Source organism: Eulemur rufifrons, chromosome 8 (genome assembly GCF_041146395.1).
Source record: "Eulemur rufifrons isolate Redbay chromosome 8, OSU_ERuf_1, whole genome shotgun sequence".
NCBI classification, from domain to species: domain Eukaryota; kingdom Metazoa; phylum Chordata; class Mammalia; order Primates; family Lemuridae; genus Eulemur; species Eulemur rufifrons.
Genome location: NC_090990.1, coordinates 17,347,586 through 17,371,103, shown reverse-complemented (window position 1 = coordinate 17,371,103; position 23,518 = coordinate 17,347,586). Strand labels below are relative to the sequence as shown.

At 53.9% G+C, this 23,518-nt stretch overlaps 1 protein-coding gene across 1 annotated transcript; it reads right to left on the bottom strand.

The window, feature by feature from the left end:
- Window positions 1-1,852: 1,852 nt before the first annotated feature.
- On the bottom strand, window positions 1,853-15,042 carry EXTL1 (exostosin like glycosyltransferase 1). The gene is made up of 11 exons (XM_069479605.1): window positions 13,386-15,042; window positions 8,571-8,664; window positions 8,197-8,304; window positions 7,229-7,348; window positions 6,620-6,752; window positions 6,344-6,450; window positions 5,458-5,547; window positions 4,370-4,456; window positions 3,808-3,968; window positions 2,638-2,806; window positions 1,853-2,476 (listed from the first exon to the last, which is right to left on the bottom strand). Exons 1-11 carry the CDS (start codon window positions 14,162-14,164, stop codon window positions 2,294-2,296), a joined length of 2,031 nt encoding a protein of 676 aa, XP_069335706.1. The 5' UTR covers window positions 14,165-15,042; the 3' UTR covers window positions 1,853-2,293.
- Window positions 15,043-23,518: the final 8,476 nt, after the last annotated feature.

Genomic DNA, 23,518 nt, shown 5'->3' with positions numbered 1-23,518 from the left:
GAGGGTTAACACCTACCTCACTGGGTCCAGGCAGCCAAAGTCTGCCTGGTACCTAGTAGCTGTTGAAGAGTGGCTGCTTTTATTATCCTGGAAACAGAGAACTTGCTGAGGAGCCAGGTGGGCTTCCCTGCCTCCCCACGGGCAGCACTGAGATTGTCCTGACTCTGTCCTGGCTCATGGTGGGAGGAGGAGGGGTTGGCTGCTTCCTCCCCCTTTCCAAGAGAGCCTCTCTCTTTCCATCTCTGAGATGACCTCTGTGCCTTTCCAGCACTGTCATCCGGGATTGCGTGTGGGTCCTTCAGCTCCTCAAGGTCTGTGGAAAGTCATTAGTGTTGGCCTGGAAAGGGGGTTGCTGGTGGCTGTGCTTCGTTCCACCACACTCTTCAGGGGAATCAAATCCCTAAGCCCCAGCCATGGCAGGCCCCAGGGGCATAGATCCTAGGCTTTGCTGTGTGCCAAGTCCTTATACCTCTCTCAAGAGACAGTCATTTCTGTCCCCCATTTTTATAGATGAGAAAACAGGCTTAGAGAAGCTGCGCCATTTGCCTGAAGTCACACAGCTAATGTGAGGCAGGTCTGGGATTTCTACCTCCTTCCCTTAGGCTCCCCCCTACAGGAGGGGCTGGGGACCTGCTCCCAGCTGCATGGGTACAGTATGAGCCCCTGGGTCCAGCAGTGCCCTCCCCATGGTCAAGGCCATATCAAGGCCATGGGTGTTGCAGCCACAATTGGCTGTGGCTGGGCCTGGCACCCAGAGCCCTCCCCGCCCTGGGAAGGCCACCCGGGCCGCAGCTGTGTGCTTCCTCAGCCACCCGCCACTGCTTTGGACTCTGGGCCAGACTGCCTCCCCCTCCTTTTAATTCCCAGTCCCCCGCCTGCATCTCAAGCATCTAACAGCCCCATGTCTCCTAAGGGAGAGCCCACCCTGCATGCCCAGCTGTGACTGGCTCCAGGGAGGACCTGAGTTTTCCAGGGGCCAGAGTTCAAACTGGAGGATGGGGGTGTGAGGCCTTGGACAGGCCTTGGGGGACAGCATGTTCCTGCCAGCGAGCTAGTCACGGGAATTTCCAGAGCTGCGAGGCCATCAAAGCAGGAAAACACCCGACACCTTGGACCTGGGCTGGACCCACCACCCCCAGGCAAGCCCTGAGTGCCCCCTCCCCCCGCGCAGCTGCTGTAAGGGTATTAATAGTCTGAGCGTGAGGGGGCAAGGACACCGCGCTTTATTTCGGAAGTGATAATTCCAGTTCCAGGTGGGTGAACCCGAGAGAACTTAGCGTCCCCTCCCCCACTCCATTCCTACCTACAGGGCGCTTGGGACAGCCTCTGCTCGCGCCCAGCCCACCTAGAAATGGCCCCTTGTTTCTGAGTTCCAAGTGTGCAGGACACAGGGGTGGGCTATCCTTCAGATTCCTCTCCCCAGTTTCCTGCCCTCGGGCTGCACACACCGCTAACCCGGGTCCCCTTGCCCGCCCTCCGACCAGGGGGTGTTTGAAACTTCCCTTTCGAGGCGGAGACCGGCGGGGCGCTGACCTCTAGTGGTCCAGGTAGGTGATGCAGCGCGGACAGCCGAGCCAGAGCCCGGGGCGGACCACCTGCGTTCCCACCCCCGCCCCTTGTTTCTCCCGTCGTCGCCTCCCTGCACCCCTTTGCTCCTTGGCTGGAGCGCGAGGACTGAGGCTGAAAACGTAGGGGTCTAAGCTGCCTCCCCCCGCGACTAGGAGCCCCGGGGCGTGGAGGACGGAGTTTTGTCTCTCGGCACACGCTGGCCACACGTTCCTGCCACCGCCGGCATGGAGCCAGGCTCGCAGTTAATGTCTCTTCCGTCTATTCCTCATATGTTTGTGGACACGACCCGTCCTTGGGGCTCAGGGACCCGTCCTGGGGCCTGTGCACACTGCAAGACAGTGCCGGGCCGCGAAAGCACAAAGGAGACCAAACCCATCGGGGACGGGGTGAGGGTCAGGAAGGCCCCGGAGGAGGCGAGGATCTGAAAGACAAGCAGAAGTTAGCTGGGTAGAGAAGCAAAGAACAGCGTTCCAGGCGAGGGGGCGACCGAGGCGAGACCTGGCAACACGGGGCGAGCGCGGCGCACCAGGGCTGTGCCTGTAGCTGCCGGGAGGGCGGGCGAGGCCCCGCCCCTCAGGGCGCCGTGGCTATGATTGGCCAATAGGGCTCTGACGTATTGCCGGCTGGCTGCTATGATTGGTTCTCTGATGTCCCAAGCGGGGGCTGAGCCCGCAGGCAGGTGCCGCGTCCCCAGGGAGCCCGGCTGGGATTTTGCGGGTCCCTTCTAGGGCTTCTCCAGGCTGCGGTACTTCTTGCGCTGCACCGACACCGGGTCCTTGAACAGCACTGGGTCCAGACGCAGGCGAGAGGACACCAGTGGCATGTGGCCAAACGCTGCCGCCATCCGGTTGATGCAGTCCGGGGCTGGGGGCTGGTGCTTTGGCCCGGACCCTGGGCCCCCAGATGCCTAAGAGGGGAAGGAGAAATGCACTGATGGGCTTCTCTGTCCTTCCGAACCCGAACCCTCCACCCCCTGCAGCAAGAAGGATTTGGATTAGGACAATGAGAGGGAAGCCTTCCTCCCTGCCTCCCCCAGCCAGAGCCAACCCGTCGCCCTGGGCCCCTCACCAGTGGAGCAGCCTCCTGCTGCTGCTTGCCATAGGGCACCTTGATAGGGGGCAGCTTGGTGACTGCCGCTACTAGGAAGTTCATCAGGACGTCCACACAGGTGGGTGCCTCATCTGCCAGGGTTCTCAGAGCTCTGGGCAGGGAGTGGGTGAAGAGAGTGTGGTAATACCTAGGCAAGGGGGGCGGGGGAGAGACAGAGAGAGACTGCAGCTGAATTCGCCTCCTGGCCCCCATTCTCCTCTCTCCTGATCGCACCTCTCCCTTTGACCCCAGTCCCCAGGCCTCTTGGGAAAGCCCTGCTCCCCTCTGAGTCCTGGCTGCCTCAGAGAGCTCCCATCCCCAGTATGAACAGCTCTCCACTGCTCTGTCCCCCATGGCTTATCTGCAGCCAATGGTTACTCCCTGTGCTCTCCTTCACAGCTCCTGGGGGTCCCCACCCCCAGGCTCTGAGCTCTGAACTCGGACAGAGCCAGATGTAGGCAGTGGGATCAGCTGGTTCTAAGGCCATCACCCATGACAGCCCAAAGACCAGCTTCAGGAAGGCTGTGGATTAACAGGCTGATGCTGCTTCAGTGAGCCTGGCTTCACATGGCCCCTATGGGACAACCTGGGTGCACACTGCAGTCATCAGGGTTATTCTTTACTGAGAATTCCCTGCAGACCTCCCAGGTAATCTGTAAGAGTTTCCAGGTAACACATATTTGATTTAAACATGTTTAAGGAACCCCTCGGAAGAGATCCTCTACAATTCAGTCCCTGCCTCAAGACTGGGGGCTTCAGGCAGCTTCTGGGATGGTCCCCAACCTACCACACCCACATTTGTAAGGCATCAGGACCATTTTCTTGTCACCACCACCACCACACCCAAACACTGTCCTTACCCACTGCCTGGCTCTACTTAAAATAACACTAACTACCATTTGTTGAGTATCTGTGTGCCAGGGACTTCATTTGATGATCACACCATTCCCATGAGGTGAATACATCCCATTTTACAGATGAGGAAACTGAAACTCAAGAGAAGTGAGGAGACTTGCCCAGGATCACCCAACTCGGAAGTGGCAGATCTGGGCCTTGAACCTGGATCTCTGGGCTCTAGGCTACCCTGATCTTGGTCCAGGAAGGGGGTCTCTGGCCCTCTGATCCATGTGCCAGGGTGGGCATCTGTACCTATGGTAGAAGGCAGCTGTGGTGAGAACCATGGAGAATTCGTTGGCCCTCTCAGCAGTGTAGCCCCAGCCACGCAGGGCCTCATCCCAGAAGTGGCTCCATGTCAGAAAGCCCACCATGCGCTCCGGAAAGCTCTGCCACACCACAAAGGCAAAGTCCACCTGGAGAGGGATTTAAGTGAGCTGTAAGGAAGGACTTCCTGACCACTAGGAACATCCAGAGGTGTGGAGGCAGGGCCGGCCTGGGTGACGGGCTGGGGCAGGACTCAGGAGAGAGGAGCCATTACTTGGGATTGGCCACAAGTGTAGCATGGACATTCCCAGGGTATGCTTAGGGGAACTTTTTCAGCTAGAAGCTGTGAAAACAGCGTTCTCAAAAGAGCATGTGGAAAGCCTCTATTAGATTCTTAAGAGGAGGCTGCTTGGCTTGCTGGGGTGGTTTCAAAAGCAAGAGGCCGGGCCTCATGGCCTCTGACACCCCAGCTCTGGGAAAGTCAGGGACTGCCAGGGCCCTCTGGCTCTGTCCTCACCCACAGTGGGCTCCTCTTGGGCCCAGCTCTCACCTCGCTTGTGGAGAGGCTGCTGCGGGCATCGAGGCTGAGGATGGCATCGGTGCTGATGGCGCTGTACGGGAAGAAGCGATCACTGACCTGCAGCGGGAGGGGGTGAGGGTGACTCAGCCATGGGACAACCGCCCCTCCCCGTCCTGGCGCTGGCCAATACTCAATAAATAGGAGCCCTCAGGCTTGCCGTAGAAGCCAGCGCCACAAACACAACAAGGCTGCCTGGAAATTGCTCTGGGACCTGGGCAATTTATTTGACCTGTCTGGATTTTAATTTCCCCTTTGGTCAAATGGGGCAGTTGGTGTCTAGGGGCCCTTCCAGTTTTGACATCTCAGGATTCCTCTATTGTCATATTAGATGCTCCATCAACCCTGGGAGGGTTGTCAAAAATCCCTCATTTGGGCGAGGTGCAGTGGCTCACGCCTGTAATCCTAGCACTCTGGGCCTGGGGGGAGGGATCACTTGAGCTCAGGAGTTCAAGACCAGCCTGAGCAAGAGCAAGACCCCATCTCTACAAAAAATACAAACATTAGCCAAATTAGCTGGGTGTTGGTGGTGCACACGTGTGGTCCCAGCTACTCAGGCGGCTGAGGCAGGAGGATTGCTTGAGCCCAGGAGTTTGAAGTTGCAGTGATCTATGATGATGACACTGCACTCTAGCCTGGATGACAGACTGAGACTCTGTCTAAAAAGAAAAAAGAAAAAAAAAATCCCTCATTTGAAAGAAACAGATCTAGAGAGATGAAAGGACTTGCCCAGAACCACACAACAAGGTGGTTCACACCAACCCAGGTTCTCAGAAGCCACCCTTCCTGCCCTCTGTCTATATTTTCTCAAGATCCGAGGTTTCTCCCTGTCCCTTGTCTGAGATAGCAACGCACTCTTCTGTCTTCCCCCATCATATAAACCCCAATCGCTCTGGAAGCACAATTTACAAGGGCCGGGGGGAAGAGAATTATTTCTATTAGACCTGTAGCTGAAACCTACTGTGTGATTTCTTCAGGTGCTCAAGTAAAGGGCACCTGTGTGTGCCCTCCCCAGTTCCCAGCGTGAGGCCACCGCTTCCATGCTCCTCCCCATCCCTCACCTTCCTGTGCCCGTCCATGACTGTCAAGGGCACTGCTGTCTCCGGCCACCTGGATGGGAGTGGCTGCTCACTGCTCCAGAGAACCAAGATCTAGGAGGAAAGGGGTGGTGGGTGTTCCTGAAGTCTGGGGTGTGGGGCACAAGGGGGTGGACAAAGTATGAGAAAGCAGCTGTATGTGTGCGCGTGGGAGGGCTTAGTTTGATCCGAAGTCCTTTCATTGCTGCCCGGTCCTTGCCTCTGGGCTTCTGGAAGGGAGGAATTCTGGTGACAAGGTAGCTACCTGTGGTGCTAGAACTCAAGAGAGTCGGGTAGTCCCCGTCCTGGGCCCTACCTCCATGCCCCATGCCCATCTTCTCTCCAAGGTTTTCACTCTCTTCCTCCAGCTCTTCCGTCACTCCCAGCCCAGCTCAGATGGCCTGTGTGCGGAGCAGTTGGTCTGCACCCTGGCTGAGCTAACTGCTTCCTTCCTCTGCAAGTACTCTCGAGAGACTGTCTGGTTCTCTGGAAGTGAGACCTGACAGTCTGTGTGCGGGAAATGCTAACTGAATCTGAATCCCAAGGCAGAATCCTTTACTGCTTTTTCTCTGCTCAGCATTGAGCCCAGGGCCTGGTGTTCAGAAAATGGCCCCTGAGTAAATGAATGAATGTTTCCTGCTCCCCTCTCCTGAAGAAGCAGCTGCTTTTCAGGTGGCATCGTCAGTTTCCATGGGGGAAAGGAACAAGAATCTTGGGACTTAAGGAGGAAGGCAGCAAGAGCAATTGGAAATCCTCCCGTGCCTCCCCCCAAAATGGATGGTCATCCTTGGGGTCTAGATGCTTCAAGGGCCCTGCCCTGTCCCTCGTCCCCACCCTGGATCCCAGGACTCCAGCCGGAAAGGGGGCAGACCTGGGCACAGTGTTGGGAGCCTGCCACCGCCTGGATGAGCTTCAGGGGGGGCTGGCCTGGGGCCCCCACCCAGATCAGGGCGCTGAATCTGCCCTCAGGCCGGGAGCCTGGGGGAATGAGACACAGGCTATTAGGGTGGGAGGGGACAGAACCTGAGTAGGGGACCCCAGGAGCCAGGAGAGATTTGGGGGCTCCAGGAGGGTCTTGGTGGGGCTCTATGGATGAGGCCAGGGCAGAGTTGAGGGGACTTTAAGTCATCCCATCCCCAGGGCATACCCTGTTGCAGGTGGTAGAAGGGGAAGTCCTGGGGGATCGTGGAAAAAGTAGGCAGGGCCAGGAGTGCCCCTGGGGGGCTGTTCCACAGCAGCGAGGGGTGAGCAGATGTGCCAAAGATCCGGTCCTGAATAATCTGTGAAATGACAGAGAGCTGTGCAGAGGGAGTGGCCAGTGTGGCCATGACCACACCTCCCCTTCCAGGCACTGGGGAGGGCGGCAGCTGCAGAGTCACCAGACCCCTGGGGTCACTCCGTGGTGGTGTTCCAGAGGCAGCAGATGGTGCCAGGCTTGCTGCCTCCCTTTCCTTCCTCATTCATGGCAGACGTCAGGTGACATTCTTTCCCGACACAGAATCTCTCCCAACACAGCCCGAGGCAGCCATCACCAATCAATTGGAGTTGGCACATACTTTGAAATCGATCTGCCACAGCTGTCTCCTTTACAGATAGGGAAACTGAGGCCAAGATTGGAGAAGACACTTGTCCAAAATTTCACAGCCACGTCTCAGATTCATTCCAGAAGCATATTCAAGGGGGGATCCCCAAATCCTGGGGCAGAGGAGGTGTCGGGGGAGAGGAGTATGGCGACGGGGTGGGGGGTCCCCTTCACCTCCAGCATGGTGTGGATGACCTTCTCCACTGAGGAGAAGTAGGCGTCCCACAGAAACTGGGTCTGCTGACGCAGGGCGAGGACCCGTGCAGGGGGCATCTCCTGGAGGGCAGCCAGGACCTGGAGCACAGAGGGGGAAAGGAGCAGATGTGGGACCGTGTCAGGCCCTGGCTGACCCTGGGAGGAGGAAACCTGGGGTCAGAGACCTAAGAACAAGAAGCCCCTTCCCCACAGGTCTCCAGGCTGGTTAGCAGCAGCCACCCTTGGCCAGGTCCCAGGTAATAGCAACCAAGAGTTCAGGGTTCACATACAGCTGGGTTTAAGTGGCACTTAGTGACTGTGTGACTCTGATCACACCATTTAACTTCTCTGGGTCTGGTTCCTCATCTGTAAAATGGAGATAATAATTTAGTACCTCCCTCCCAGGAGGGCTGTGAGGATTAAATTAGATCACTCATACTGGTGCATTGTAGCGGCCCCGTAAATAAATGGTAGCTATTATTGGCTCCCTACCTACACCGTTCTCACTTCTCTCTCGGGGGATTCAAGGCAGGCCCACATGTGTTTTTCAGGGCTGGGCAAAATTAGTGTCATCAGATGGGAGTCACTGTATATTTTGCTTTCCTACCCCAAGCCCCACAGAGGCACTCTGATTTTGAATTTTTTTGTAAACTTCCCTTAAATTGGCTGCTTAAGCAGTCATGCACCACTGGAGCCGGAGCCCATGGGGATTGTCTGGTCTAATATCCCATTGGAGAGGTTGGGAAACTGAGGCTGGAAGAGGCTCAGGACTTGTCTCAGAACCCTTAGGAATCTCTACCTCCATCTGCTCCTGTGGGAGCCTCAGAGGGGAGGCTCGGTGCTGCGCAAATACATCAATATACACGGATGAGGGTAGGAATGAGGACCGAGGCCAGCCCAGGGACCAGGATTCTGGGGTCCCACCCATGGGTAGGGCCCCAAGCTACCTGAAGTGGGAGCCTCTCGTCAGCTACGATGGCTGCCTTGGTCCAGTCGATGACCTCGGAGAAGGGCAGCTCCCAGCGGGGGCTGAGAAGCACAGGGATGCAGCCAGCCTGGGGGGCAGGGAGATCAGTGGGGAGCCCAGCCTCACCCTGCACATACTCACCCCTCCCAGTTCCAAGTGAGCAGCTGCTGCTGTTGGGGGCAAGGGGCAAAGAGGAGAGGAAAGCTGGGGGGGGGGTTGGGGGGGCGGGGGGGGTGTGATTCTGCAGAGGGAGAGTGAGTCCAGAGTAAAGAAGTGGGCAGCTCACTGCCCCTGCCCTGACGGCTCAGGGGTGTGGGGGGACAGAGGACAGGCATGCTTGGGCTGGTGTTGTACCTGCAGGGCTTGGAGGAAGCGCAAGGAGGCATCGGCAGGTTGGCCAGAGATGAGGCAGAAGGTGGCGTTGGGCAGCATTTCCCTGGGGTGTGTCCTGAGAGGCACATGAGGAGGTCCAGGCTCACATGAGCCTGGACAGCTGCCCTTCACCCTGCCTGGCTCTCTCTGTGGCCCCCCAGCACCCTACACCCATACTCCCAAATTCTCAATGTGCAAACCCACCTACACAGACACACACGACGCAAACGCAAGCCTCACACCCACCCTGCATCTTCCGTTGGGCTAGCAGGCAGGCACCCTGGGCCCTAGCTCTGCTTCTGCCCTTGGTGGCCTTAGACACCTCCCTTGCCTTCTCTGGGCCTCAGTTTCCTCATCTGCAAAATGGGAGGCAGTGGGACCTGATGTTCCAAGGCCCTATCTGACTTAGATGAGCACATGTTTGCCCTCCCCCCACCCTGCCACATGCACTCTCGGGCACCCCTCACCTGAGTGGCTTCCATGCCCAGCCCTCCCACATGCCGAGAGCCAGGCCCATGAAAGGCTTCTCTGTAGTGAGGTGGGCTGGGCCCCCAGCCTGGAACCACACAGGAAGTTGTTGCCCAGAGGCCCCCTTGCCCAGAGGACAGGCCTCCTCTGTTCCTCCCACCTCCTCCCCCACCCCAGGGCCACACTCAGGCTGTGTGTGCCTGTGGGGGAGGGGCCGGAGCCTCCTCAGAGCCACCTGGCTGGGATTGCCCACCCAGAGACCCATTGCCTGTGACCCAGTGTTGGAGGGGATGAAGTAGAGGGAAGACCAGGATCCCTGAGCTCATAGGCCTGCTCAGAGTGGGACCCAGAGGGTCCTGTCTGGTTCTGAGCCTGAACCTCCAGGAAGCAGATCTGGGAGTACTTAGGCAGCCTCTGGGCCAACCCCCATTGAACAGATGGGGAGACTGAGTCCCAGAGAGACCCAAGGACTGGCTCAGGGTCACAGAAAGGGTTGGGGCAGAGCTGGGACAAGAACAGAGATGTGTCAACTCCTAACCCTGAGCCACCCTAGAGCTTCTTCTTAGGGGTCTCCCGGGGATCCCAGCCTTCTTTCTCCTCCATTCGATGCTCAGCTGTCCACCAGGCTCCCTGGAAGAAGCCACAGGTTAAACATAAGGACATCCTCCACCTCATTAAAAGCCACAGCACCAGCCAACCAGGTACAGCCCCCTGATGCCCAATAAAGCTCTAAGGAACTGAAAAGCTCTAGGTTAAGGCTTCAAGGAGCCCAAAGAAAGACCAAGAACCCTGCTGAATAAACTGCACCCTTGAGCCCTAAACCTCCATTGCTCCTTCCTCTGTGCCTTTCCATATCTTTGTCCCTTTCCCTTACCCTGAAATGCCCCTCTCTCCCTCGCCAGCCTGGGGAATCCCTCCTACTCTGTCTTAATGTGTAAACTGAAACACCACCTCCTCTAGGAAGCCTCCCTGGCCTGTCTCTTCTCATGCTCCCTCGTCGCTGTAGTAGTAAAATCCAAGCTGGCTTTGTTTGAGCATATACTTTGCCCCAGGCACTATTCTAAGTGCTTTACGTGCATTAACTCACTTCATTCTCACAGCAACTCTATGAGATGGGAGGTATGTACTGTTATTATCCCATTTTACAGATGAGGAAACTGAGGCCCAAAGATATCACACAGCTCTTACACAGAGAAGCTGGCAGGCACCTTGTGCAGCCTCTCTCTGCTCAACAATGTGCGTCAAACCATCGACTTGTCTGTCTCTCCTACCAGACTGAGCTACTTGAAGATGGGGCTGTGCCTTCCTCTTCCCAGTACCCCCAGGGCCTAGCAGGGCACCTAGTGGAGAACAGGCACCCAGTGGGTGCCAAGTAAGTGCATGATGCTCAGTGTGACACTAGAGCATAGACCGAGTGCCTGGGAGGTCCAATTTCAGCACAAATTCTAGTAATAGAGCTGGCTGAGAGTGCAGACAGTGGTTGGCTTTGGAAAGGTGGTGAGTTCCCCGTCAGTGAAGGTAAATAAGCAGAGACTGTGGGAAGGAAGGGGGGAGTGTTGACCACCAGATGAAGTCTTGGGATTCTGTGACCATGTAACGTATCTGCCGTAAACTCAGGGCCTCAGTGCCCAAGGCTGGTCAGTGTGGCTGTACTCATGACTGCATTGTGACTTGCATGTGCCCCTGGCACTGTGGCGTTTGCAGCTCCTCCTACCATAAGAAAATTAAAAATTATATTTGATAACTGTTGGTATAAATACAACTAATATTCTATATTAAAACATTTTCTTCTACCTTAAAAGTTCATTTTTTTTTCCTTCTGATTTTCAAAGAATTGAAAATATCTTCATGGACCCCTAAAAGTGTCATGGGCCCTAGGCACTGCACCGCCTGTGCCCAATGGTTACAGGCTGGGGGACTTTAAAACGTGTACTGGATTTCTATTGCAAAAAATAGTGGAGAATCTAAATATACGTTGCTTGTGCACAGACAGAGTTTCTCAGAAAAGACATACAAGACACTGGAAATGGTGTTTGGCTCCAGCAGGAAAACTGGATGGCCGGAGACAGGGGTGGGAGGGAGACTTTTTACTGTATACCCTTTTGTACCTTTGGAATTTTGTACTATGCGAATGAATTACCTATTCATGAAAATAAATAAATAACAATTTAAGGGGGTGGAGACTTATTCCAAAGCAACAAGAGACTGTTCAACCAAAGTGGAAAAACATGGGCTTTGGAGCCAGATGGACAGGGTTTAACCCCGACTCCACTGCTTCCCAGCGCCTGATCACAAAGGAGAGGCTGGCCACGAAGAGCAGAGACAGCACCTTGTCACCAAGGGGCCTTGGGGACCTCACTCCATCTTTCTGAGCCTCAGTTTCCTGTTCCCTGAAATGGGGACAAAAACACCTCCCCTGCAGGGCGTGTGAAAGGGTTAGCGATGACAGGTGAAGTGCCTGGCACAGCACCTGACCCAGGACAGACAACCCCCAAATGTTAGCTTCCTCCCCTCCCCCTCTCTGGCCAGCTGAGTGAATGTGGGACAGTGGCAGGGACTGTGAATGGCCTCTTTCTCTGGCCAGCGCTTGTTTATTCAGGCTACCTCTCTCACTCTGTCCCGATATTGTCTGTCTGGCCCAGGCAGCTGCCTGGCACTTCCATGAAAGTGGCTTAAGCTACCCCAGAGATTACTGGTCCTGTCACCTGCAGGTAGGCTGAGGCCAGAGACAAAACTCCTTGAAGTTCAGAAGACAATGAAAGGCCGTCAAGCTTCACGCCTTGGAAATAAACTTATCAAAAACGCTATGCAGAGGGTGACCCCTGCTAGTTAGAAAACCATGGCCAATTTGGGATCCATCAGTAAACACTTAGCGAGCACCTGCATGCTGGGTACAGTTTCCCAAAGAAGTTCAGGCCACAAAGCTTGCGGCTTCACCAATAACCAACTGCACTTGTTGGTAGCTAAAGTCAGCCAAAAGAGGAACTTCCTGCAAGCAAGAATAGCTGAGTGCCTAATCAGAAAAGTGTCCCCAAAGGTGAGCTTCTGTCTGAGCTCTGAGCCTGTGGGGCCTGGGGGAGATCCCCGACTTCTCGGGTTATTGTCGAGTATGTCAGCTAAGGATGTGTCCTGGCAGCAGGGCCCTGGGGCTGCCTGGGGTGATTCCATTCTTACCCCTGCCGGGAGGGCTGCCTGGAGGCCTCCGTGTGCCTTCAGGAGGAGGTGGAGGGATTCCACTCCCATAAGAGCCCTTAGGCTGAGAGAAGCCCCAGGATCCCCAAGCAGAGGCAAAAATGGAGCTTGGCCACATGGAGAATTCCTGGGAGGGAAGTGGAGCTCAGAATAGGCGATGTTGTTCGAACAGAGAGCAGGGAGAGGTGCCTGAGGGAGGGAGCACAGGAAGGACACCAGAGTGACCATTTCAGGGGCCCTGGACAAGCTCGGGAGGACTTCCCTTCTTGCCTGTACAGCTAGCCTTTGGAGACTGCTGGCCTCCTGGCGATGCAGAGGGGCCAGGGTGCTTAGGGCTAAGTGCTCTATTACATGAGGTGTGTCACCCAACTAGTCCAGGTGGACAGAAGTCTCTGCACACGCTCACCGGGTCCCACAGGCCCCCACCCTCTTACATATAATCAAGCCCTCTTACTGGAGGGAAGTTCTTCCTTAGAGCTGACCTGCATCATATTTGCTGTAACCAAAGGCTGTTTCCTTGAGAGTCTAATCCCCCAAATTAGGCACAAGAGCAGCTTCTAGCTGTGACCAGTTACTAACCTCCACGGCCCCTCTGAGGTATTTAACAGGGTTGATCATAAACTCTTGCTTAAAACTCAGAACACTCATACTGAAGGCTATTCTGGATTAAAATGCTGGCTCTATCTGGCTGGGTGACTTCAGATAAGTCACTTAATCTCTCTCAGCTTTAGTGTCTGGTACACAAACACTTAAATGATAGCTTTTAGCAATATTTTATTATAATCATTATTTATAAAAGTGCTTGGCACAGAGTAAGCACTATACACGTTTATGTTCCATAAAATATTAGGGTAGGAGGATTGGAATATAGGAATAAGTAGGAATGAGTTGTGTTTTATGTTTTTAAAGATCCTCAAGGGAGAACTCCAAAACCTGCCTTTGACATCCCGTGTGGCCAATCACCATCTTGATGGAAGTGTTCTCTGCTGTCTAACCTGACTCCCTCCTGCTGCAGCTAAGGCCTAAGTTTGCCAGGACTAGGTTCTCCCATCTCAATCTTGCCCTCTACCTTGCTCTGTGGGTTCACCCCATCACAGCCCCCTCCCATCCAGCCCCCAAGAGGAAAGGTTCACTTACTGCTCAGGTCCAGGATCTTGCTCACAGTGCCCATCCCAGGGGCAGGCAGAGGAGTTGGCGCCTGCTGTGCGCCAGCCACCCCTCTCCTCCTCCAGGGCTAGCAGGGCTACCCCGGGCTGGGGGCTGTGCTGCCGCAGCTGGCCAGGAGCCCCACCTCGCAATGGGTGGGCTTCAGGGAGAAGAGGGAGGGCCACATCGAAGCCAGGCCGGAAGGAGTCCACTGTGGGGCTGGCCTGGGCCACCATAGTCTGTCCCAGCTGGAAGGTCCTAGGGCAGGGGGCTGGGTGGAGACTGAGGACCAGAAGGTTCCTGCCCCCATTCCATGGCGTAGGCGCCGGGCTGCACTCTCCAGCTGGGGAGTCCAGGCTGAGGAAGAGGAGGAGGCAGGCATCGGCAGGGCTGAATGTGTGGTAGCGGGAGCCCTCCACGGAAGCCAGGATCTTGCGATGAGTCTCAGAGATCGGTCCCGCGGCCACTGGGTGCACGAATACCTTGAGGCCATCACCCCTGCACTTCGAGGTGTCAAAGCAGGTTCCCCAGTTGCAGCTGCTACCATGAGAGGCTGGAGGAGGTCGAGGGGCATCTTCTGGGAGCTCCCAAGGCTGGGAGAAACTCTGTAGGAGCTCTGCGTCCAGCCAGCGGGGCCATCTTTGGGGGGCTCCGGGCCGAGGTCTGGGGGACACTGCTGGGCGGAAAAGGGGGAAGCCTCCCAGGAGGACGAGGAGCAGCCAGGAGGCTGACAGTGCCAGCCAGAGGGACTTCCTTCTCCACGACTGCATGTGGCCACCCACAGCCAGGGCTGAGGGAAGCTGGGAGGCCTCTGCCAGCAAGCGGGAAGAGCAGGGCCCCAAGGGCGGAGACTGGAGCCGGGACCAGCCTTCTAGTCCAGCACTCTCATTGTACAGATGGGAAGACTGAGGCCCATCCGGAGCAGGCTGCCTGCCTCAGGTCAAACAGTGAGTCACCGGCCAGGCACGATGAGGCCAGGTAGGACCCAGCTTTCTGGACTCACCTTCCTGCCCGGGACTCTGCTTCCTCGGCCTTTGGACAACCAAGCCAGCCTTTGCCCTCCCGGCAGGGCCCCCTGCCCCTGGGCACCACTCAGGCTGATGCAACCCCTGTCCAGACTGCAAGGCCGTGTCCCTCTGCCCTCCTGGCCGCACCCCCTGACCTTGCCCTCAGCTGAGAGGAGGGCTGTCTGCCAGGCCATGGGGGACTAGTCAGGGTTCCCATGGGAGTGGCGTGGCCAGCGGGCAGGCTGGAAGGAAGCAGAGCTGGTCTTCCACTCCTCCCCTTGCCTGGCCGCCCCTGTCTGTGCCCGCTGGCAGGCACTCCTGGGCTGGAGCCCTGTGGCTGGAGCTAAAATTAGACCCTGCGCCCCATGTGGGCCCTCAGGGTTAGCTGAGGTCAGACCCTAGGAGCAGCTGGTGTTCCCCACCTAGGGGACCGGGAGGGCTCAGGGTCCTGTCCTCTTCCACTCTGCCCCCAGCTCAGGCAGCGCTGCCTCTCCTTCCTCCCAGCCCAGCAGCGGCCCTGTATCCTCTGGCTTTCACGGTGCTGTCACGGTGCTGAGGCCAGGTCCCCTGCCCCAAGCCCCTGCCCTATGTCCCCTGAGCCCTGCTGTCACCTCCTCCCGTTCCCTCTCCAGGCAGCATCTAGCCAGTGGAGATCTCTTTCCTCGCAGCAGCTTGGCTCCTCCCCTGCCAGCCCTGATTCGCTCCCAGCTGGGAGGCAGGGTCTCCACTTAACTCCTTCCAAACCAGTTTCCTCAATTGCTGGCAATAGTAACCAGGAGCCACCATGCCTCACTGCTGGCCAGGAGCTGTCACAGCCTCTGTCTCTCTGAATCCTCCAGCAACCCTCCATGATAGAGGTTTATCTGTTGTTTTTTTTTTTTTACAGCTGAGAAAAGTGAAGTTCAGAGAGGGGATAGACTCTTCCTAAGGTGACCCAGCTAAGAAGTGGCAGGGTGGGGATTTGAACCCTGAGCTCCTGCCATTGCTCAGCCCAGCTGGGTGTCTGAGCGTAGGGAGTCTACAGAACAGCAGATGAGAAAGTCAACAGATGAGATAAATGAGGAGTTAAGGGCTGTGGGTGGGGGAGTTGGATGAGGTGCCCCCAACTGTCCCCAGGGGACAGTTGAGACTTGGGCTTGTCTGGATGTGATTCACGCAATGGCCCCAGGGCTTGGATGGAGAAAGAGAAGGCAGGGCATCCTGGCAGGACTGAGTTGGGCTCATCTTAAAAATAGATCTTGGAGGCAGGCACGGTGGCTCACACCTGATCGTAGCACTCTTGGAATATGAGGCAGGAGGATCGCTTGAGGCCAGGAGTTCAAGACCAGCCTAAGCAAGAGCAAGAACCTGTTTCTACTAAAAATAGAAAAATTAGCTGGGCATGGTGGTACATGCCTGTAGTCCCAGCTACTTGGGAGGCTAAAGCAGGAGGATCGCTGGAGCCAGGAGTGTGAGGTTGCAGTGAGCTACAATGACGCCACTGCACTCTACCTGAGGCAACAGAGCGAGATCTGGTCTCAAAAAAAAAAAGATCTCAGGGATTTACCAAGGGCTCCACGACCTCCATGCTCTTCTGTGCTCATCACAGTCACCAGGAGACCCAATCCTGTACCTGCAGGGGCTCTGATCACTGGGACAGAAGCCAACATGTTGGGGAGGTAGGAAGGAGCCTGGGCGGGAAGGAGAGGACAGCAGTGGGGAGGAGGAGAAGGCCTGGCCTCGGTTCAGTGTGGGAGGCTGCCCGGAGGAGGCGGGCAGGGTTGAAACAGGCCTTTATGTGGATCTGAGGACAAGGAGGTGCTCTGGAGGCATCCCAGAGCTCTGAGCACGGCGGTGTTTGTGTCATAGCTGTGGTGGTGTCACAGCCGAGGCTGCCTGGCACAGGAGTGCTTCCTCCTGAGGTGCCAGGTGTCCTATGGGCCGAGTTGCCCAGTGAGAGAATGGGGACTAACGACCCCACGTTTCATCTGAGGTGTTCCTTCTCTGCACCCTGCTCGGGCTTCCCTCCCTCCCTCCCTCTTCAGGCTGCACCTGAAAATTCTGGAAGGAGTGGCTCTGGCCTTTGGAGAGGAAGGGGCACTGTGTAGTGCTGTGTGTTCCTGTGCAAGTTACTTCACCTCTCTGTGCTTCTGTTTCCTCATCAGTAAAAGCCAATAATAGCTTTTTCCTTAAAGGCTTGCTGCAGGAGGACTACATAAGTGAGAAAATGGACGCACAGCCTTCAGCACACCATGCCTGGCACAGAGCAGGCAGCTAACAAATGGCATCCTGCTGTCCCTCGTCAGACCCAGGGACTGAGATGACTTGCCTAAGGAGCGCCAAGCACTCCATCTGGGGGAAATTAGGACGAGGACTTGGGTTTCGCCCTCCTGCATCCCTGTTCTTGCTGCACCTCCCCCTCTGTTCGGGAGGAAGGAAGACACTTGGACTCCAGGAGATGATCACCGTGGAAACCCATCTGCTGCTTCTTGTCTGGGGCTGTCTGTGCCTCCCACTCTGGGCTGCCTGCGTGTCTACTGCAGAACTAGCAGGGGGAGGGGTGGAGGTTTCAGGAGGCTCTGGGTTTCGGCTCTTGCTTGAGCACAGATAACTGCACACCATGGCGAATCTCATAAGACTGTACTACCAGCCGGCTTTGCTGGAGTGAGTCTGCCCCCTGAAGACCCTGGGGATGCAGAGCAGTTCCTGCTCAGAGTAGGTAGCCCACACCTGGACCCCACCTGGTGCAGGACCAGGGAAGCTGCCTGGGGACCCAGGGATGGGGTGTCAGGCAAGCAGGGTCTGGCCTCTGTTCCTTTCCCAGGCACGGCATGTGATCTCGGACAAGTCACACCCTTTTTCTGGGCCTTCATTTTCTTATCAGCTGAAAGTGGTAGCAGGACTAGGCTTTCCAGAGCAGAAAGATCTGGAATTCTTACTCAGAAGTGATCCTGACACAGGCTGGAAGGTCAGTCCTTCCATTTGCTATCCAGTCAATATTTGACCTTGTTAAAGAAAATTATACAAAACTTGGAAGTGAGGCAGTGAGGAGACTGTGTGACTTTTCTTGTCCCATTGGGGCATTGTCTAACTCACCCCCAAGTGCCATGTGACTCCCTAAAGGAGGGTCACTTTGACTTTTTATTCCTTACGCATCAAAGCACAGACATTTTATAAGTCTGAGAACTAAGATGCTATTTGTAGAAAACAGATACAATACAAATAATTTTTGTCCAAAAGTGATACTAATGATTTCTGACCAGTAGAGATCACCCCCCAAAGGTTATAGGTCATGCACAATAGGATGTTTGCCAGCCTGGAATCTAACTAGCCATCTTGTTCCAGCGTTCTCTGCGCTTTCTTGACTGTCCTCAGTGAGTCCTTGGGACCAGCTTCATCACCCTGGTAGATTCCTCATGAATGAATCAAATATAGCATAGACATGTGCTCTCTATGTATTTGCATGACAATTTTTTAACATTTACAGGATTTATATATCTATATGTACATATATATATATATAAATATAATTTGGGGTGTTTTTTTTTTGAGACAGAGTCTTAATTCTGTTGCCCTGCGCTAGTGCAATGGTGTCAGCCTAGCTCACAGCAACTTTAAACTCCTGGGCTCAAGGGATCCTCCTGCCTCAGCCTCCCAAGGAGCTGGGACTACAGGTGTGCACTACCACGACAAACTCATTTTCCTATTTTTTGTAGAGATGGGGTCTCGCTCTTGCTCAGGCTGGTCTTGAACCTGAGCTCAAGCGATCCTCCCACCTCAGCCTGCCAGAGTGCCAGGATTACAGGTGAGAGCCACCACGCCCGGCCAGAGGATTATAATTTGATAGTTCACCAAAGCTCATTTTCCTCTTCTGTACAATGGGGAAACTGAGGGCAGTGTTGGCCACGTGCCAAGCACTACTGAGCTGTCTAGATCCAGGATTTCATTTAAGCCTCACAGCAAAACCGCCAGGGCGAGTGGCTCTTCTCCCCATTTTATAGACGAGGTTAGTGAGGTTCAGGGAGGTGACTGCACCAAGACTACACAGCCAGTGAGTAACAGAACCTGGATTTGAACCACTGCGTCACAGGGGCCTAATTCCCTCTTTACAGGTTTATTGTGGGACTCACTGGATGAGATGACGCGTGGGAAAGTGCTTGGCAAACTGTACAGTTATGTACAGTGAATAATTACGGTCCACCCAAGCCCAGCTTCTAACCAGCTGCACCGAGACGTGGCCCAGGATCTGGGCTCCCTCCTCTGGGAGGTGGGTCTCTGCTTCCTCTAGGGTGGGTTTCTGTTTTCCAGAGAAAGCCAGGGGACTGGGGTGGGCAGGCGTCCCTGGTCCAGCCCCTCACACACAGGGCACAGTCCATGCCTCATGCTGCAGGCTGAGCTTTCAGCCCGGGCCATGCTTTGGGGGCTGCATTCCTGGGGCAGGGGTCTGGGGAACAGCAGGACTGGACAGGCCAAGTGCAGTGATTTGCAACCCTGATCCCGAAGTCTTTCTGTTCCTTCCTCCTGAATGTTTCGCCTGAATTAGCGTCTCTTTGAAGGCTTCAGAAGCCGTGCCCAGCCTCCCTCAAGTTAGTTCCTGGACTCCAGCCCCCCCACCCTGCCCCCCAGCAGCCCACACTCCGACATCTCTTCCTCAGCCCTGGGCGCCAAGGGGTTACTCAGTGGAGCCAGCTTGGCAAATGTTTACCCAGCGGGCAGGCTGCTGAGAACCCCAGGTAATTAACAGTTTGCTTTCCAAAGCCAAGGGGGGAAGGTTTATTTCTCCTCTCCTCCCTTCCCAGAGTGGACACAGCTTCCTGTTGGCTCTTTGAGGAGATGCCCAGCAGAGGGGTGGGAGCTGGGGCATGGGGAGCAGGCGCATAGTGGCATAGAGCACTCCAAGGAGGAGGTGAAAGGGCCTCCGTCCCATTTCTGAGTCTTGGCCCCCCAGGAGCCTGACCCCAGGCTGACATCCCTTAAATGCCATAATTACTGCTATAATCCTTGGAGCCCTGCTGGGGCTGGGACCCTTACACACTTGGCCTCACTGAATTCTCACAACCACCAGAAGAGCTAGGCGCTCTTATCTCTGCCTCCAGATTAGGGAAGGGAGATGCAGAGAGGTGAAATCACTTGTCTGGGGTCACCCAGCTGTGCAGGGTAGAGCCAGGACCCAAACCGTGGTCTGACACCAGCTCTCCTGGACCTTCTACTTTCCCTTATGGAAGAAAAATCAGTTGATTTGTTCAGTACCTGCCGTGTGCCTGGCATCATGCTGGACGCTTTATGTCTGTCTCTAATCCTGGAGGTCTCATTTTCTAGAATTCCTTTAATAAGTTGTTAACATCAGAAGAGTGAGACAGTCCATCCCCACCTAAGGGGGGAAGCACAGATGTGAATCCCGGAAATAAGAACAGGATGGGTTTCCAGCTGCCTCCTGTAATCCGGACGGAGTCCTTGTCGGATGTTCTTCAGGTCCTGCCAGCCCCACCTCCACGCGAACCCTGAAACCAGCCTGGCTCCCACCTTCCCTGCCCTCGCCCTGGACTAAGCTGCCTTCACTTAGCCTCTCCTCTCTAACTTTCCTCCTGGCTCGCTAAAATACTTTCTCATCCAGCAGCCGGAGGATCTGGTTAAAGTATACACCACTTGCCCCCTTGGCTTTAACTCTGTATTAATTTCTTTTCTGCATTTCGATGCTGTGACACCAGGGCCTCCTAGCCAGTTCCTAGAGCAACCAGCCCTTGAGTGCGCCTTTCACGTGCACACCCTAAGCCACCTCCTCTGTCGGACTCTCGCACTCAGGGCCACTATTCCCCTGCCCTGGTCACCCCAGGGCCAGGTACCAGACAACTAGGGACAACCCCTGTGTCCAGAGCCTGCTGAAAGTATTCAGATTAGGCGATCCTGAGCCTGCGTGGCCTGCCTTGTCCATTCCTTCCCAAGGAAACCACAACACAGGCTCCCGCCCATGTTTTTCCCTGGCTCCCTCTCTGCCTCCTCACTGACCCTGCTACATCCCCATGTGGCCCCCATGGCATGATGTGCCCCTCCTCTTGGGAACTGGCCCCTCCCCCTTCGCTGGCAGTCATCTCCTGATCCGCTGGACTTGCCACACCAACATCATAATCAAACCTCGATTTTAAAGCCAGTCCCCAGTGGCTCCCATCACACCTAGAATGAAACCCAGTCTCCTTTCCATGGCCTGGAAGGCGCTCTGGACTGATCCCGCCTTCCCTCCAGGCTGTCTTCTGCCCTCTCCCCTGCTCACTGGGCTCAGGCCCCGCCACCTTCCTCCTGCTCCTCACACCCAGCAGAGCCGTCATTTAACACAGTAATTATCTTGGTTGCGTGTTTGTTTTTTTATCTGTCTCCTCTCACTGGAATGAAAGCACCACGTGGGCAGAGAGTTCATCTCTCTCGTTCACTGCTCTATATCCAGCACTGAGCACAGTGCCTAGGACATACTAGGTTCTCAATAAACAGTTTTTGAACGGAAGAATTGTTACAGTAACAATAATAGACAAGGACATTTCCTGTGTTTGACCTTTGTTAAGTACATCTTGTTTTTTATTTATTATTTACATTTTTTTTTTTTTTTTTTTAGAGACAGGGCAGGTTTTTTCCCAGGCTGGTCTTAAACTCCTGGCCTCGAGCAATCCTCCCACCTTGGCCTGGGATTACAAGCACGAGCCACCACATCTGGCCTATACAGCTTGTTAAAAAGATATTAAAGAGATTCATTTGGACTCCAATGCTGGAAACCAGTAGGTGCAGCTGTATTCAGAACCAAACCTAAGTCAACTCCTCCATCACTAGCCTTTGCCCCTGACTTCTAGGCTAGAATACAAACAAGAGCTAAGGGTACTCGAGCAGGTTTCAGCTAAGGGCAAGGATATTTGGAGAGTGCTTGCTTGAAGACAGTGATCTGAAAAGAATAAAACTATTGTATAATTTTTACCCTTTCCCGCAGTCAGAGTTATCGAGAAGCTAATGAAGTTAAATCTTCAGAGCCTCTTCTGAGTCCCTAGCGGGGACCCAGCAATGCGCTCAGTCATGTTTTACAGAGTTTGAAAGAGTAAGATATTTTAAAATTCTTTTTCTTATAGAATCTCCCCCCAAAACTGTGTAAGCTTCAAGCCCCCACATCTGGATCTATTTCTGCCCCGCATTAAGTGCTACCTGTTTAAGTAACCAGTTATCCATGTTTAGCTCATTGTACCCTTGCAACAACTCCATAACGTAAATATTGTTGTCAGCCCAATTTACTGATGAGGAAACTGAGCTTTGAAAATAGTCATTGCCCAAGTTCTTACAGTTAGGAAGTGGTAGGGCTGGGATTTAAACTCAGTAGCCAGGCTGGGTGCAGTGGCTCACACCTATAATCCCAGCACTCTGGGAGGCTGAGGCGGGAGGATCACTTGAGGCCAGGAGTTTCAGGCCAGCCTGGGCAAAATAGCAAGACTCTGTTTCCACAAAAAAATTAAAAAAAAAAATAAAAAGATAGCCAGGCATGATGGTGTAGTCCTGTAGTCCTAGCTACTTGGGAGGCTAAGGTGGGACGATCACTTGAGCCGAGGAGCTGGGGCTGCGGGAGCTATTATCACACCACTGTACCCCAGCCTGGGCAACGGAGTGAGATCTCGTCTCAAAAATAATAATGATAATAATAATAAATAAATAAACTCAGTGACCTGTCTCCAGAGACCAGACACTTAACTCCCTTAACTATAGTGCTTTGCAATGGTATATATTTGTTTTTCTTGTCCACTTTCCCCACTAACTGTGAAGTCCCCAAAGACACAAAGACAAGTCGTTTCTATATACTCAGCATGCAGCCCAGGAGAGACATCACCATATGTTGCTAAATGAGAAAGACAAAAGCAGCTCGTGACCTCTAAGAGCCAGCCTGACACTCACAGCTGGGCCTTGGCCTTCTCCTGTTGAACATAAACAATTTCACAGAACATCAGCACCAGACAAGGCCACTCTGTGACCGTGAAGGATCAAGACACGACGACCACTCCATAATCATGTCTGAACACAGACCAAAAAAATGACATTGTCCAAGCCACAAAAAAGACCCACCATCCCCCTATACTTGCTAATATGAGAGACTATGGCTTCTTACCTATGACAGCTTTAGCCTTGGCCTAGTCTTTCCTCTTAGATAAACTTTATTAAGACACCCAGTCATAGAATTAACCCTGCTCTTGACAGCATCCAATCCAAAGCCAAGCCCTGCTTCCCTAATTATCTAACAAAAGCCCAAATTCTATAAGTAGTCCTTTCTTACACCCTCTTACTGACATGCCCCCATGCAACCCTGCGACATGCATCCTCGCTTGCTGCAATGAATGACCAATACAACTTGATTAATTACAGGTGTGTTCCTGGTGGTCTTTGACTGGAATGGTATTGACATGAGTATCATCCATTGATGGATCACTGAGCGTAAAATATCACTGTCAAAAGTTACAACATGTTGCTCCCTAAAACTAGCTGATGATCAGAGCAGGAAAAATAGTGGTTTCTTATGGAGGATAGAGGGTGGTTGATTATAAACTGAGAAGGCAACCTTTTGGGGTATTAGAAATGTTTTTTACATTTTGAACTAGGTGGTAGTTACAACCCATGATTTTTTTTTTTTAAATTAAGCTGTATACTTAAGTTGAGTGCACATTACATACTTTATTGTATACCTATTACACCTTGATTAAAAAAGTGTCATCCATCAACTTCAGCAAGTAGTGGGGGAACAAGGAACCCAAAGCTGGTCACATAGTCACTAAACGTCACTGACATGAAAAAAATCTTTTAAATATATAAAAAAATAAAAAACAGAGCTGGTCACCCCAATACCAACTTAAAGTACTTTAGCGACAAGGAAAAGGCTGGAGTCGGAGTGGAAGCTGACAAGAAGGGAAACTCAGGCTATTGGAGGATGAGATTATGACAAAGAGGCTAGAAAATCAACCACTTGCTGAAATTCTAAAGACATTGGGTTGTTTATTCCAGAAGAGACTAGATCAGAAATGTAATTGAACTCAACTATTTTATTTTGCAATAAAATTGGGCCCAAGGAAAATCTTCCTAACAGTGAAAGGAGGTAAAGGAGGCTGTGGCATCCCCAGCCCTGGG

Excerpts from the sequence above, each read along its gene's own strand:
- EXTL1 (XM_069479605.1), bottom strand. The coding sequence starts at position 14,164 with ATGCAGTCGTGGAGAAGGAAGTCCCTCTGGCTGGCACTGTCAGCCTCC. Across the intron at positions 5,548-6,343 it reads GCTCCCAACACTGTGCCCAG|ATCTTGGTTCTCTGGAGCAG; the intron begins GTCTGCCCCCTT and ends CTTTCCTCCTAG. Across the intron at positions 2,477-2,637 it reads AGCAGGAGGCTGCTCCACTG|GCATCTGGGGGCCCAGGGTC; the intron begins GTGAGGGGCCCA and ends TTCCCCTCTTAG.